General features: G+C 41.8%; 2 protein-coding genes across 6 annotated transcripts in view; one reads left to right on the plus strand and one right to left on the minus strand.

Annotated features, from left to right (window-relative positions):
- Rnf125 (ring finger protein 125) overlaps positions 1–1,387 on the minus strand; it is an 80,885-nt gene extending 79,498 nt beyond the window's left edge. For both annotated transcript variants that reach the window (XM_075969241.1, XM_075969240.1), the window contains exon 1: positions 1,262–1,387. The gene's annotated coding sequence lies outside the window, so the exon portion shown is untranslated. The remainder of the gene's footprint in view (positions 1–1,261) is intronic.
- A 162-nt stretch (positions 1,388–1,549) lies between these two features.
- Positions 1,550–16,575, plus strand: part of Trappc8 (trafficking protein particle complex subunit 8) — an 81,519-nt gene continuing 66,493 nt past the window's right edge. For 3 of the 4 annotated variants that reach the window (XM_075969242.1, XM_075969243.1, XM_075969244.1), the window contains exon 1: positions 1,550–2,020. In XM_075969242.1, the coding sequence (XP_075825357.1) occupies positions 1,864–2,020 (157 nt within the window). In that variant the 5' untranslated portion in view covers positions 1,550–1,863. The remainder of the gene's footprint in view (positions 2,021–16,575) is intronic. The other variant, XM_075969245.1, reaches the window with a different exon arrangement.

A 16,575-nucleotide genomic window follows, 5' to 3' on the forward strand; every position in this document is an offset into this window, starting at 1 on the left:
AATTGCTCTTAGCCACTGGGCCACCTCTGTCCCCACTAACTTCTGTTTTGATGTTGCAAAAGTCTTGATTAAAAAGTCTGATGCCACTGGGCATGGTAGCACATATATTTAATCCCAGCACTGAGGAGGCAGGCAGATCTCTGAGTATAAGGGCAGCTGGGTCTACATAGCAAGTTCCAAGCCAGGTGAGGATACATAGTGAGTGAAACTCTGTACTTAAAAAAATCTGGTAAAGCTGGGTGGTGGAGGCGCACACCTTTAATACCAGTACTTGGGAGGCAGAGGCAGGCTGATCTCTGTGAGTTCCAGGACAGCCAGAGTGGTAACACAGAAAAACCCTGTCTCGAAAAAACAAACAAACAAACAAAAGCACCCCCCCAATGTGTTAAGGTGCCCACTGTAATTCATCTCTTTTAAGGATTTCTACAGTTCAAATAATACTTTGCCAAGAGATGACCAGGGTAGGAAGGAAATACCCCCACTTCCCTTGAGACAGGGTCTTATTGCACACAGCCTTGACTAGCTTGTACATAGACCAGGGTGATTTCATACTCAAAGAGATCTACATGCCTCTGCTAATAGTCACCGCTAGGCCCAGTCTCTGGTCTGGTAAACTCTGTCTTGTTTTCCCTCTGTCTTGTGACAAGCTTCTGGTAATTACCTTTTAGCTATTCCCTTTTAGGCTTGGGTTATATCATTATGGGGACTGACAAGTCTGAAGTATGCAAGGATGGCCAGCCACACAGTATATAAGTACTGGTTTCTCCACTGCCATAAAGTAAATACTCTAAAAAGGAAAAGGAGAGGCGGAGCCGGACGTAGTCGTGAAAGCCGGTAACCCCAGTACTACGGAGACTGAAGCAGGAGTTCCAAGACATCCAAACAGCCGGAAAGCGATGTATGAGAAACAAGTGCAAGGCACCCTAGCCTGCGTCTTAAAAAAAAGAAAGAAAAAAAAAAGACTGAAGATATTTAAAGGCATCCCTCCCCAGAGATCCAGTAAAACGTTCCCCTTACATTCCATGCTAACTAAAGCGCCCTCAACAGCACATTTTTCTGCTCGGTGATTGAACGCGTCTGTGGCAGTCCGCTTCTAAAAGCGTGGCGCTGCTCAGAGGATACACAGTCGTCCCAGGCGCCGCAGCGTGAACCCCTAGGTACCTGCCCTAGGCCCTTCTCGGGCAAGCGGTCGCCGCCCACCTCGGGGAAGGCGGGGCGACCAGTCAGAAAGTAGCGCGAAGTTATCACATCAGTAGCTTACTGCAGCCAGATGAGATCTTTGGGGACGCCAAGAAGGCCAGGCCTACGCGATCAGCCATCACCTTGACAGACGTGCCAGGCACCTGCCGGAGAACTGGCCAAAAGCCGCTCGCCAGGCCACGCCCACCCGTCTCACAACCCCGCCCCTGGCCGGTAGGGAAACCCACTCGTCACAGTATTTCCGGTTCCAATCTTCCAACCGGCTTCCGTAGCTCCCGTTTGCCAGTCCTCCGCCCCGGCCCCGCCCCTACCGCGTCTTTGACACCGTCACGTGAGGGACGCGCGCGCGGGGCTTGCCGGGAGTGGTGCTGCCGGCGGGTCAGGGTTCGGCCCAACATGGCGGTTCCTGTCGGACAGTGACCAAGGCTTTGCCGTCGGGAGGACCGAGCGGAGGTGGTCGGCGTCCCCACCTGCTGGGTGGGATGCAAAGCTCCGGGGAGCGCTGAGAGGAGGCAGCGACGAGCCCGGGCGCCAAAAGCCGGAGCAGCGGCGGCTCCGCGCAGTCGGCTGCAGGCTTCGGAGTGGGGCCGCACCCGGCCGGGCAGGCAGCTGCGGCACGCTCGGCTCCGAGGCGGGGCGGAGGCCGGGCGCCCGGCTGCGGCCATGGCCCAGTGCGTGCAGTCGGTGCAGGAGCTCATCCCCGACTCCTTCGTTCCCTGTGTCGCCGCGCTGTGCAGCGACGAAGCCGAGCGGCTCACCCGCCTCAACCACCTCAGTTTCGCCGAGCTACTCAAGCCCTTCTCTCGGCTCACTTCCGAAGGTACGTGCTGTTCTTCCTCGTCCATTGGGCTGAAGCCGGGCCGTGGCCGGGAGAAGGAAGTGGGGAGCAAGTGCAGGACGGAGGGGCGGCCGCCCGGGGCTGCGGCTGGCGAGGGGCGGCGTGCGGCTGTCAAGACTGCGCGCTCGCGGCCGCCTGGCTATGGACGCTTTTTTCCTCGGGACGAGCCAGGTCTTTAAGTCGTAGAGATAAACTTGAGCCCGACAGAAGGGAGTCGAGACTGTTGTTAGCAGTCACCCTACAGGATTTGGAACCTACTGGACAGTTAAGGTAGCAAGATGCAACCTCCAGAACGGAGTTTTTAAGAGTGAAGATCTGTCACGTCCCCTCGTCGAGTGTTAAAGTTCTCTTGTTCATGACATTGGTCTAGCCTTGGAGTTCATCCTGGCTGAACTTCAGTTTGACTGTTTATTTTTCCCTTTTCCACCATTCCAACACGTTCTTAGCTATATAGCAGTTTGCCCAGTGTCAGGAGGGCAAGCACAAAGTATGGCATGAGTAATAAAGGATGGGGCTGCTGTGGGCAGAGCGCCGGCCTAGCATGCCGGCGGGAAGCTCTGTCACCTGGGTCCTTGGTACCACCTAGCTGGCGCTCTCCTGGGATCAGCACTCGGAGGCAGAGGCAGGAAGAGAAGTCTAAGTCTTTCCTGGGCTGTGCAGCGTGTTTGAGGCCAGCAGGGATACCTAAAGAGAAAAAAAGTAAAAATAAAAAAGTTTTAAAAAAGACAAAGGATAAATTGTAGTAACAATGAAGATGTTTCAAGTTATCTAAATTTATGGGGTTAGAACAGTTCACGCATTTTGTCCTTTTCATATTGATGGTTAATCATGAAAAATACATTCATATTTAATAATACTTTTCTTTCTCCATCATTGTTTTTCATTTTTGTTAATTTTTAAAATGGGTTTTACTCTAAGCCAAGTTGGTCTGGAACTCACTCTATGTATGTAATTTGTAGGTCTCAAACTCCAGACAGTCACCCATCTCAACCTCTTGAGTGTTAAGATTACGGGCTTGAGCCACCATAAATGGCTCTTTCTCTAGCTTTTGCTGTTTTTAATTAATGATTAAAGCTCATACTTAGAATTTTACTCAAAGGGCCTAGAGAGATGGCTTAGTGGTTAAGAGCACATATAGCTCTCACAGAGGACCAAAGTTTGATTCCCAGTGGTGGTTCAGAACTTCCTGTATCTCTAGCTCTCTGGGGGAATCCAACACACACACACACACACACACACACACACACACACACACACACACACACACACACACAGAGAGAGAGAGAGAGAGAGAGAGAGAGAGAGAGATTGATTCTTTTAAAAGTTAAATATTTTTTAAGTATACCCCCAAGTGTAGTTTAACCGATATATATATATTTTCTGAGACAGGGTTTCTCTGTGTAGCCCTCGCTGTCCTGGAACTTTCTCTGTAAATCAGGCTGGCCTCAAATTCACAGAAATCCGCCTGCCTCTGCCTTTTGAGTACTGGAATTAAAGGTGTGTATCACCACCACCTGGCTTAACCGATCTTTCAAATAGAACATAGCAAAAAAGCAGGTACAGTTCCTTGGAAATTTAACAGTTGTTTACCATGAAGGGATCACTTATAAATTTTTGTTTATCAAATAACTGATGTTATTTAGTTACGATGTTTATCCAAAAAAAAAAATAGTTGGTTAGTGTATCTACATGCCTCAGGCAGTCTTTAGGAGACTTGATGGTAAACATGCTAAAATACATAAAGAAAAAAGTAGCAAATGATGTTTTCTTTTGGTGCTGAAGATTGAACTTGTTTGTACCTCTTGCACTAACCTTTTTTCTCTCCCACATAGGTATATTCCCAGCCTTGGTGGAACTAGTAGTATAACTTAATTGACCCATGTATTTCCAAAGTTTTGGCAGATTTATTTCAATAAGTATCCAATATAAAAGATGTAAATGGGAGGTTTTGCATTCTTTTTTTGTTGCAGTTTTTTAAATTCTGTGTTCTTTATGTGAAAATATCCACCTTTGTGAGTAGGTGCATTTTTCAGGATTCCGTAGGCCTTCTATGATGGTGTTGCCTTCATTGGACAGTGCAGTGATAGAGTTGAACGTCTATCCTCTTGTGTTCTGTTCTCTTGCTGCGTGTGCAGTGAGGCCGTTGACAGAGAGGTGGTAGAAAGACTAAAGCAATCACTGCTTGTAGGGATAAGTCCCGCCCCTTGGGGGGCGTGTTCGCCTTGGGCTAATGTTTGCCTATAAATTTGGCGAGCGTGCTCCCAGCCATCCCTTCTGCTTTCCTGGTCTCTGCGGGAACGGTGGTTCTGTAAGTCTATTTCGCCATTAAAGCTGTATATATATTTTTACAATCTGTCTGCATTCATTTACGCCGTTACAAGAGTTGGGGAAGGAATGAGGTAGAATGGTATCTTAGTTCCTCTTGTTCCTGTGATAAAATACTCTGACAGGAGCACCTGTAAAGAGGGAAGGGTTTACTTTGTCTCTCAGCCGAAGATACTGTCCATCATGGCGGAGAATTGAAGGAAGCAGGAGCCTGAAGCATCTGGTCACACTGCATCCGCAGTCAGGAGCCAGGAGTGATTGCAGACTAGAGCTAGCTCTCGGTTCCCATTTTATACAGTCCAGGATCCCTTTTAAGGAGATAGTTTCCTCTGCAGTCAAGATGGATAACCCTCCAGTGGCATGCCCAGTCTTCCAAGTGATTGTAGAGCCTATCAGGTTTGCAGTTAAGACTACCATCAAATGGTTAGGTCAGAAGGTATAAATTGTAGTCAGTGGTTAGGGGAGAGTTGTGGGAAAGCTGTCTTCTGGGGTACAAAATGCGGAGGAGATGCCCGGAGAGGAGAAGCTGGAGTTTCAGGAAGGGACCTCTAGATTACATTTCTAGTGGTACTTATGAGGCAGTCTTGAGTTCTTGAGCTAGGCCTGTTTGACAGATCATTGAGTTTGTAGTCTATAAGTCTATGAGTTGGTATGAATTTTTAAAAAGTTTAAGTTGGCATGGTACTTGTCTATAATCCTAGTGCTTTGGAGGCTGAGGAGAATTGCTTGCTTGGTGTCAGCTTCAATTACATAAGGAAACACTCAGAAAAGAAGAAAAAGTTCAAAGATGATTAAAATACAGACTGTAGTGGCAGCATAAAAAAATTGGTAGAACATCAAGTTGGGAGGGGACTGGGGGTACATATGGGAGGGGTTATGGAGAGGTGGTGGGTGTGAATAAAATATATTCATAAAAATATATACATGTATGTAATTCTCAAAGAGTTAATGGAAAATAGAATATTCAAAAATTTGCCCTGACTTCTGAGATCAACCTTGGCTTAGAATAGTCAAGTATTTTCAGGAGACTTATCTTTAAGTTTCAGTAGAAAAACACACAGTTTAAAGATACACTGAAAAAATGGTTGCTAGAAGAAATTTTGAGTACTCTTTTTGTGAAGGACCTTAAAAGTAGCTATTAGGCCTCATGTACATATAAGTTAGATGATAGAGAGCCATTTAGGGTTCCTCACCACGTTTTAAGAATTAAATGCAATGACTATGCCAATTAAGCACAGTTGAAAGGCTTTGTGTATATTCTTTTTTTAAATTGATATTTGTTGAACTCTACATTTTTTTTCTGCTCCCTTCCCTGCCTCTCCCCTCTCCCCTTCAATCCTCCCCCAAGGTCCCCATGCTCCCAATTTACTCAGGAGATCTTGTCTTTTTCTACTTTCTACTTCCCATGTAGATTAGATCTATGTAAGTCTCTCTTAGTGTCCTCATTGTTGTCTAAGTTCTCTGGGATTGTGGTTTGTAGGCTGGTTTTCTTTGCTTTATGTTTAAAAACCACCTATGAGTGAGTACGTGTGATAATTGTCTTTCTGTGTCTGGGTTGCCTCACTCAAAATAATGTTTTCTAGCTACATCCATTTTCCTGCAAAATTCAAGATGTCATTTTTTTCTGCTGTGTAATACTCCATTGTGTAAATGTACCACATTTTCCTTAGCCATTCTTTAGTCGAGGGGCATTTAGGTTGTTTCCAGGTTCTGGCTATGACAAACAAAGCTGTTATGAACATAGTTGAGCACATGTCCTTGTGGCACGATTGAGCATCCTTTAGATATATACCTAAAAGTGGTATTACTGGGTCTTGAGGAAGGTTGTTTCTTAATTTTCTGAGAAATTGCCATATTGACGTCCAAAGGGGTTATACCAGCTTGCATTCACACCAGCAATGCAGAAGTGTTCTCTTTTCCCCACAACCTCTCCAGCATAAGTTGTCATTAGTGTTTTTGATCTTGGCCATTCTTACAGGTGTAAGATGGAATCTCAGAGTTGTTTTGATTTGCATTTCTCCAATGACTAAGGATGTTGAACATTTCAAGTGTCTTTCAGCCATTTTAGATTCCTCTGTTGAGAGTTCTCTGTTTAGGTCTGTGTTGGGATTAATGAGTCCTGGCCTTCAGCTGTTTTTCCCTCCTAGAACCTTCTAATATAAGTTACTAGAAGCTGTGCCTAGTTAGAGGATCAGAGGATAGGATTATATCACCTGTTGACCATTGACTGCAGTGTGTTTAAGTCTACATGGTGTTAATAAAGAGGGGCTTTTTGATACCAGTGATTGAAGGTCTGCGTGTGTCAGTCTCTGCGTCTGTGTTCTCAGCCTCCAGCTCCTTTCCCGAAGCTCGCGAACTGGGGTGTAGCGCATAGAGCGCAGACGGGGCCAGGGTGCGCGGCAGGTCTGTAGTCCATTTTTTTATTAAATTGGATCATGTGATCTATTGGTGTCCAATTTCTTGAGTTCTTTGTATATTTTGGAGATCAGACCTCTGTCTGATGTGGGGTTAATGAAGATCTTTTCCCATTCTGTAGGCTGTTGTTTTGTCTTGTTGACCGTGTCCTTTGCTTTACAGAAGCTTTTCAGTTTCAGGAGGTTCCATTTATTAATTGTTTCTCTCAGTGTCTGTGCTGCTGGGGTTCTGTTTAGGAAGTGGTTCCCTGTGCCAATGAGTTCAAGTGTACTTCCCACTTTCTCTTCTTTAAGGTTCAGCGTGGCTGGCTTTATGTTGAGGTCTTTTATCCATTTGAACTTGAGTTTTGTGCACGGTGATAGATATGGGTCTATTTTCATTCTTCTACATGTTGATATCCAGTTATGCCAGCACCACTTGTTAAATACCCTTTCTTTTTTCCATTTGAAAATTTTTGCTTCTTTGTCAAAGATCAGATGTTCAAAGATTTGTGGATTGATATCTGGGTCTTCTATTCGGTTCCATTGGTCCTCCTGCTTATGCCAATACCAGGCTGTTTTCAGTACTGTAGCTCTGTAGTAGAGTTTGAAGTCAGGGATTGTGATGCCTCCAGAAGTTCTTTTATTGTACAGTTGTGTATATTCTTGATGTTTGTTGTTGATTATCTTTTGTTCTTTTGGGGGACCTGGCCACCCAGCTCCCAAATAAATCAGAGGCTAATTTTTATAATCCCCCGGCCTTAGTTTGATTGACTTGTTTCTTGCCAGCTTTTCTTAATTTAAATTATCCTGACTACCCTTTAACTCTAGGCTTGCTTTTTTCCTCTTCTTCTGTATATCTTACTTTCACTCTTACTCCTTGGCTGGCTGGGTGGCTGGCCCCTGAAGTCCTCCTTTTCCTCAGTTCTCCTTCTATTTATACAACCTGCCTGTTAGCTCTCTTCTGACTTGCTATTGGCCATTTAGCTCTTTATTAGGACCATCAGGTGTTTTAGACAGGCAAAGAATCACAGCTTCAAGAGTTAAACATGTGTAGCATAAACAAAAGTACCACACCTTAAAATAATATTCCCCAAGAGATTTGTGCTCCAGACTTAACTTGTATTCACTATTCACACAGTTTGTGATCCTAGTACTTTTTTTCTGTGGTACTGGAGATTAAGCTGGGACCTTATGACACTTGTAAAGAATACTGTAGTTAGCTGTGAGCTAAACAAACTCAACAGCATCTTTGGAGGTTCTGTGTCTTATACTGATGTTAGGGTTTTTTGTTTTTTAATCTTTTAACCCTTAGAAGTCCTGTGTGTGTGTGTGTGTGTGTGTATACATTATACATATATATAATGGCTTTCAGTATTTTTTTTAAATGGGATTCCTGTATATGAGAAGGTGTATATCTGTGTCTATCTACATTTTTATGCTTCTTCTTTGGCTCTTTTTCTTGTTTGGTTGTCTTGTCATTTTCAGATTTGTTTATTTTTATTTTTTTTTGTATTTTAATATTCCTTAGCTGCCTATTTGTTTTCTAACTAGAGACAGAAAGGGTATAGATCTGGATGGGAAAGGAAGTGGAGAGGAACTGGGAGGAGTATGGGGAGGGGAAACTATAATCAGAATATACTATATGAAAAATGTGTTTTCTTTTTTGGGGGTGATAAGGTGTTGGTTTTTTTCAAGGCAGGATTTCTCTTTAGCTTTGGAGCCCATCCTGGAACTCACTTTGTAGACCAGGCTGGCCTTGAACTCACAGAGATCTGCAGCCTCTGTTTCCTGAGTACTGGGGTTAAAGGCGTGTGCCATCATCACATGCCGAAAAAAATGTATTTTCAATGCAAAAAAAAGGTATAAAGCAAACAAAACAAAACAAGAGGTTCAGTTACAGAGTGTTTATCTAGTATGCATAAAGCCCCATGTTTATCTTCACCACCATAAAAGAAAAACACAGAATTTCTGTACTGCTGAGCAATATCCTCAGTCCCTTAATATTTTTCAGAGATTTGTATTAACCGTTAGTCATGCCTTACTGTTTGTTTAATGGTAGTTCTCTAATAATTCTAAGTATTTCAATGTATCATTTTAGACGTGTTTTAAGAAAATTTCACATTAATCTATAAATTACAGTTTTGGAAGTATGTGTACTAGTGTGTTGAAGTGGGTTAAATTTATTTAAGTGATTAAAAATAGTAGAATGTAATTCTTCTATAAACCTTGAGTAGTTTTCTGCTTGGACTAGGAAAGTTTGGCAGATCAGTTTAGGAAATGTCTTTGAAAGGTAGCTTCTCTAATTTTTAGTTTTCTTTCCATTTCCCATCTTTTTATCTTCCTCTTCTTCCTCATCATCTCCCTGCTTCTTTCTAGATGTGGTCTGTTTAGGTCTGGCTGGCTTTGAACTTCTGATCCTCTTGCCTCCACTTCCCAAGTGGAATTATAGGTGCACCACTACATTTTCTTTTGTTGTTAGAACCATTATATTTTTAAAATTAAATTTCTTTTGCTTGTAAGCTTTTCCTTTTTCTTCTTTTGATATTTAGGGGCCAGAACCTTTATGAGTGACCTGTACCTCAACCTGAAGTATTTCATCCTAGCAATGTTTTCATTACTTTCCTGTTATTGTGACAAAATACCTGACACAAACAGCTAGGCATTCTGACTTTAGGATGTAGGAGTACACTGAGCTGCTCATACTACATCTGTGCTGAGAAAGCAGAGGTACATGTTAGGAGCTCAGCTCCCTTCCTTTTTTCATTCATTTCTGGGGCGCTAGTCCATGGGATGGTGCCACCCATATTCAGAGTGGGTTTTCCTCCTTAGTTAATCCAGTCTGTAAACTCCCTCATAGTCAGGCCCAGATGTTTGTCTCCTAGATGATTCTGGATTCTGTCAAGTTGACTATCAATATTGACTACCACACATCTTTCCCTTTTCAACTTGAGACCCAAAGATACCACTTTAAGCATTTTAATCTTTATCTTATGTTTATGACTGCTGGCCTTTAAGTGTGTCTATGCACACATAGGTACATACAGTATCCTCAGAGGTCAGAAGAGGCTGTCTGATCATATGGGACTGAAGTTACAAATGGTTGTGGGTCTCCACATAGATGCTGGCAATCGAACTCGGGTTATCTAGAAGAACAGTTAATGCTCTTAACCATTGAGCCATTTCTCCAGCACCCCCCCCATGCCACTTTTAAGCCATAATCTATCCTTTGTCACTGTAGGCATGTAAAAATACTTCATGATGTAAAATGCAAATTTCAGTCTGAATTCAAAAGTCCTTATAGTTTTTAACAGTACAATACTATTCTGAAGTTAAGTGCAAATTTCTTCTGATGATCACTCTGGTGTTGTCTTCACAGTGAACCCCTATAAAATAAATTAAAAAAAACAGCAACCAGATAACATACTTCAATCTAGGATGACACAAATACTCCCATTTCTAAAGGGAGGAATGAGGGTATAGCACGGACAGTTTGTACCAAGGCAAGACTGAAACCCAGTGGGGCAGACATCAATCCTTCAGCTCTTTGTTGGGTATCTGGAACTGTGCTCCAGATGGCTTGGGTATCTCCACCCTTCCTGGTTTGCCAACTGCAACACATACAGTCTCTCAAACCGGTTTCACTCCATTCCTGTAGCTTTCCTAAGCAGATATCCCATTGCCCTGGCCTTTTTGTGGCATCCTAGGGTCTCCAAGTGTTGCTGAGGCTTCACCTTCCCAGCTTCACATTGTGGTTTCTTAGGCTCTCTTAGCAGGGAATCAAACCCTGCCACACATTGCTGTGCCTCAGTGGTGCTTTAGAACCGTGGCCTGTGCCCTTCACTCTTGCAACTCCCATGCCTGTAAAACTAGTACCATGTGTATGATGCTAAGTGTTACCAGCTTGAGATGGAGTTTAGGCCTCTTGGACTACAGTTGTTTTTGAGCAGGGCACCCATTTAGTAGCATTCTGTTTAGATACCTTTAAGGGAATTTGAATTTTCACAAGATGTTGTACTAAAGTGGAGTCTTGCTCTCCGGGCACTTTTCCTATTGTTTCAATTTAAAACAGGTTTTTCTGGAATTGTGCCAATCTCTTTAATAATTACATCTCTTTTCTCACTAACAAAGCTTGTCTATAACTTATTTTTTATACTTATGTATTTTATTGTTTGTGTATTATATATTATACTCATATATTTTATTGTATGTATTGTATATGTTGTTTCCTGGCTGCCCAGACCTAAATAAATTATTTGCATAATTATTAATTATTTGTGTAATTAATACACAAACTGTATTAATTACAACACTGTTTGGCCAATGGCTCAAGCATATTTCCAGCTAGCTCTCATATCTTAAATTAACCCATTTCTATTCAGCATATTACCACAAGGCTGTGGCTTATTGGGTAAAGTTTTGGGTCTTTCATATATATATATATATATATATATATATATATATATATATATATATATATCTTTTCAGATTTCCCACTTGGCTGTACTCTGCTAAGCCAATTGCCAAAACAGCTTTATTCATCAACCAATAAAGGCAACACATATACAGAAGGACATTCCATATAATCTCCCCTTTTCTGTCTAATTAAAAAGGAAGGTTTTAACTTTAACATAGTAAAATTACATATACAAAACAGTTATCAAACAAGAATTATAGTATTTATTTTGAGTCTAAAGTTTCGTATCTAATTTATCCTTTATCGTAACTAAGGAAAAACTATAACTCAGTTTTCAAAGACCCTAGAAGGATATATTACCTGAGTAAATAGAAAGTGCATTGTAAGCAACTTCCAAAACTCTAGAATTGACAGAGGCATCTTGCTGCCTGAGCAGTTACCCCAAGTTCTTCTGTAATGTTGGGGCATCCATCTTCAATCTACTGGCCCATAATATCCAGCAGACTTTTCCATGAAGCAGGAAATTTGAAAGACTGTTTTGCCTATATTGGCAGTTTGTTAGTCATTTTCTTCTATGTCCTGCAGAATGTCTGGCAGTTTCTTCTGTGAAGCAGGAACCCTGAAGGATCATGATGTCTTTTGAAAAGTTCAGCAGTGACTTTTCTATGAGTCCTGCATGTCCAGTTCATACAGCATACTCTCAAATAGTCCAGGCATGAGCAGTTTCTTGCCCAAATAGCTAGCCTTGTCACATTGAAGACAAATTCCTTAATGAGTTTCTTCAGTGCCCATCAACCTCTTGAAGTAGATTGGTGCCAGCCGAAGCAGACATGTCTCATTATCAAGAAAAGTCTAAGTTCTTAAAACCTGCTAAATGCCATATTCTGTAGGTCTTTGAAGTGTTGAAGATTATCTATCTAACTGAAATATATCTCTATATATCTAGAAAACTTAACTAACATAACTAAAAAGTTGGATTATTATAGATGACTATTAACCTGTATTTCTTAATTATACATTGCATTTTTAAATGAGCTAGCTGCACAAATAATACCTTAAACAAGAGTAACACAGTGTAACAAAATTGACCTTAAATTTCTATCACTAGATCAAGATCCATACCAGTGCAAAGTATTCATCACTATATCATATTCCCCCCTTTTTAAATGTTTTTTTTTTTTTTTTTTTTTTTTTTTTTAGAAATTGACTGTGACCATTAATCACTTATAACCAGCCCTTTTAAAATGAAAACAAGCATTTATAAACAATCGTTTTGGGAATTTGGGCATTGTTTTCTCCAAACTGCTTTCTGCTGTTTGTTGGGCAAAGTATTTTTAGGGTTCATGGAGACCAACCACATTAACCTGGAAGGAATTCACAGGTTCTCATCTTCTGTGGAAACAAGCAGAACCTCTTTTCCAAAGTAACATATCCTTAGACTCAAATTTTGAAGTGAGGATACCTTTAAAATATAAATGTTGGTTTAGCGTGGCAGCCCATATAATGAAATGTCTCTTTGTACTTAGCTCATTCACAGTGAAAAAATTTAAAGAAAACACAATAATATACATAATCTAGTCTCTCTGTGTATACCCCATCTTTATCTGGCTTATCTTTATTACATTCTAATATTATCTTTACTCCTTTAATCTATGATTGTGCTCTTCTCTCTCTCTTAAGTCTGTATATATTTATCCAACACTGTGACCCATTCAGAGGCCTTTTTTTCTGAATCTGTCTTATTGTGTACCTGTAACATTTTCTGACAAGGAGTGCTTTTTTTAAAAAAAATACTAAGCAGGCATGGCTAGGACCAACTCCGCTGCCCTGCCTATTGTTGATCCTGACCCATCAAACTAGCCCTCTGCTAGCCATGTTCACTACCCCAGCTCCAGTGATGCAGCAGGTCTATGTGTTTCCATTAAGCAAATTGTAACATGCTGCACATAGATCCCATTTAAGTGCTCCATAACAGTACCAGCAAGAACCAGGAAGCTGACTCTTAAAGGAGCCGTATAGTTTTTGCTGCTAATGTTGAGTCAGGGAGCCTTCTATTAAAGGAATTGTGCCTTTGCTTGCCTCTAGCAAACAGAGCCCACCCGAGAAGATGTTGCTACTAAGAACCATGCATAACTCTGTTCTTTTGTGTCTAGAATTCCTTCCCAAAGCTCACCAACACCATCTGGACTGGGAAGGGACAAGCATAGGACCGAACTAGTCCCTCTGAATATGGTTGACAGTTGCATGGCTGGGGCTGACAGAGGGGTCACTGGCAATGGCACCAGGATTTATTCCTACTGCTTGTACTGGCTTTTTTGGGAACCTATTCTCTATGGATACCTTGCTCATCCTAGATATAGTAAGGAGGGCCTTGGGTCTTCCCCAAAGCAAGTGCCTTACCCTCTCAGAGGAGTGGATGGAGGTTGGGGTGAGGGTAGTAAGTGGACGGAATGGGAACTTGGATTAGTATGTATAATGGAAAAAGATAGTTTGTTTTCTTTTTTAAAATAATAAAAAAAGTATTCCTTCCCAAGTTCTCTCAGGTTTTATGTGAATGTAGTTGCCCTACATTGGGTGCCAATTTGTAAACAGAGACTGCTTGTTTGTTTCCCAAATAATCACACACAACTATATTAATTACAAATTGGCCAATGGCTCAAGCATATTACTAACTAGCTCTCATAAATTAACCCATTTCTGTTCATCTGTGTATTGCCACAAGGCTGTGGACTACTGGGTAAAGTCCTGGGTGTCTTTCTCCTTTGGCAGCTACATGGTGTCTCTTTGACTCCCCCTACTCTCACTCTATGTATCTCTGTTTGAATTTTCCACTTGGTTGTACTCTGCTAAGCCATTGGCTGAAACAGCTTTATTCATCAACCAATAAAAGCAACACATATACAGAAGGACATCCCACATCAGTGTGTATGTGTGTAAGTGCTCATGTAGAGGTAAGAGGAACTTGTGGAAGAAGTTGGTTCTCTCCTTCCAATATGAAGAATCCAGTGATCAAACTCCAGTCTGTGGCTTAGCAGCAAATGCCTTTACCTGCCCAATCATCTTGTTGACCCCTTGTCTTCAGCTTTAAATTCCCTTCTCCCACAAATGGCATGTTTCCTTTCTGTTTTGCACCACTTGTTCTCTCTCACTATAGACCTGGGTAAAAGCAGCAATCAAGACACAACCTGGATGCTATCCAGCTTGGTATTTTCCTAGCCAACCAAATTAGTTCATTACCTTTGAATTCAGCCCCACCGAAGTTCTCAGAACATAGGTAGAGGCAGCCAGACTATTTGTCAGAATATAACATGAATGAATGGCTTTTATCCTGTTCCCCTTTGAAGACCCATAAGCAAGGCCTCCACTGCTACTCTTTTTCTTGGCAGTCTGATTTTACAAATGCCTACCAGAATGGCCTGTTAAACTCTTCTTACAACATTCTTGGGCTTTTTTTGTTTTGTTTTGGTTTGGTTTGGTTTTTCGAGACAGGGTTTTTCTGTGTAACAGTCCTAGCTGTCCTGGAACTAGCTCTGTAGACTAGGCTGGTCTTGAACTCACAGAAATTCGTCTGTCTGCTTCTGAGTGCTGGGATTAAAGGCGTGCACCACCGCCCCCTCAGAGTTCTAAGCCATTTGCCATTCTTATCAATCCATCTCAGAGGCCTGAGGATCACATGGTCAGGTGTTTCACTACAGCAGCTCCACTTCTGCCATCAATTCTGTATTAGTTACTCTTTTCAATGCAATGACAAAATACCTGAGAAAAATATAATAAAGGAGGGAAAGTTTGTTTTTGGCTGACTTTAGAGGGATTAGTTCATATTGGAAGACATGACAGCAGGAACAGGAAGGAGGCTGTCTGGTCACTTCATATCCATAGTCACCAGAGAGATAAATGAGTGGAGGTGGTCAGCTCACTTCCTCACTTTCTCTTTTTTTATTCAGCTTAGGTTCTGAGCCCATGGTGTGATGCAGTCCATATTCAGGGTGGGTCTTCTCACATTCCTTAATCCAGACTCTCTAATCGAGAATCAGGCATACTCAGGTTTGTCTTCTAGTGACTCTGGATCCTGTCAAGTTGACAGTATTAACCATCACAACTACTCCTATATTGATGTAACTAGGTCATTAATCTCTAAGGTGTTTCTAGTTTGAAGCCGGGACCTGGAGTATGCTAGGAAAGCATACTATCGCACTGTTCCCAGCCCTACACTTTTTGCTGCTTATAGTATTTGTCAATTATGGAATAACCTTAAGGAAAACACTTGCAAAATATGTTTCTAAAGGTTTCAGAGGTATATCATAGTACTTGCAGTTCTCTTTTCCTTTGTTTTTCTCTTTCCCTTCTTTTTTTTGTGTCATAATTATACAGTTTGAAAGTTTTAATTACTGAGGGAGGTCTGTGTATATTTAAATGAGAAAACAATCACAGATGAATATATAGAATACAACAACTATTCATCTCCTATTCAGCTACAAAATCCCAACCTTATTTTTTTTAAATATTTTGTGTGTACGTGTGCATATGTGATGTGGGAGTGTCATATATCAATCTGTTGATTTCATTGGTTAAGTAATAAAGAAACTGCTTGGCCCTCATAGGTTAAAACATAGGTGGGTGGCGTAAACAGAACAGAATGCTGGGAGGAAGAGGAAGTGAGCTCAGAGAGGCCATGCTCCACTCTCCCGGGCAGACATGCTGAATCTTTCCCGGTAAGACCGGAGCTACACAGTTTATTAGAGATGGGTTGATCAGGATATCAGAATTAGCCAGTAAGGGCTAGAGCTAATGGGCCAAGCAGAATGGGCCAAACAGTGTTTAAAGAATACAGTGTCTGTGTAACTATTTCGGGGTATAAGCTAGCCAGGCGGCCGGGGTGCTGGGGACGCAGCCCCGCCGCTCCTATTACTACACATATGTGTGTCCACAGTGTGTGTGAGTGTATGTGTGTGTGTGTGTGTGTATGTATGTGTGTGTGTGTGTGTGTGTGTGTGCGTGTGCACACAGGACAGAATAAAACCTTCAGTGTCTGTCCTTGCCTTCCACTTTGTTTGAACAAGGGTCTCCTTGTTTGCCCCTGCATGTGCTATGCTAGCTGACCTGTGAGTATCCCAGGATCCTCTTGTTTCCACCACCCATGTCTTTGTGGGAGTTCTGGGATTATAGACACATGGACTTGTGTGTCTGGTTTTATGTGGGTTCTGGAGATCCAAACTGCATTCCTCAGCCCTGTGCTTGATTTTTTTTCTTTCTCTTAAAATTATTATAAGTTAGATTGGAATATTCTTCTTTCTCTTGGTTTTGTTTAATCTTTACACAGTCAGATCAGCTACTGTGTATACGTTTTGCACATATACTTTAAATTATTTTTTCATCATTGTGTATGTGTATATGATGTGTGT

The sequence above is a fragment of the Microtus pennsylvanicus genome, chromosome 4 (assembly GCF_037038515.1).
Source record: "Microtus pennsylvanicus isolate mMicPen1 chromosome 4, mMicPen1.hap1, whole genome shotgun sequence".
Taxonomy (NCBI): Eukaryota; Metazoa; Chordata; class Mammalia; order Rodentia; family Cricetidae; genus Microtus; species Microtus pennsylvanicus.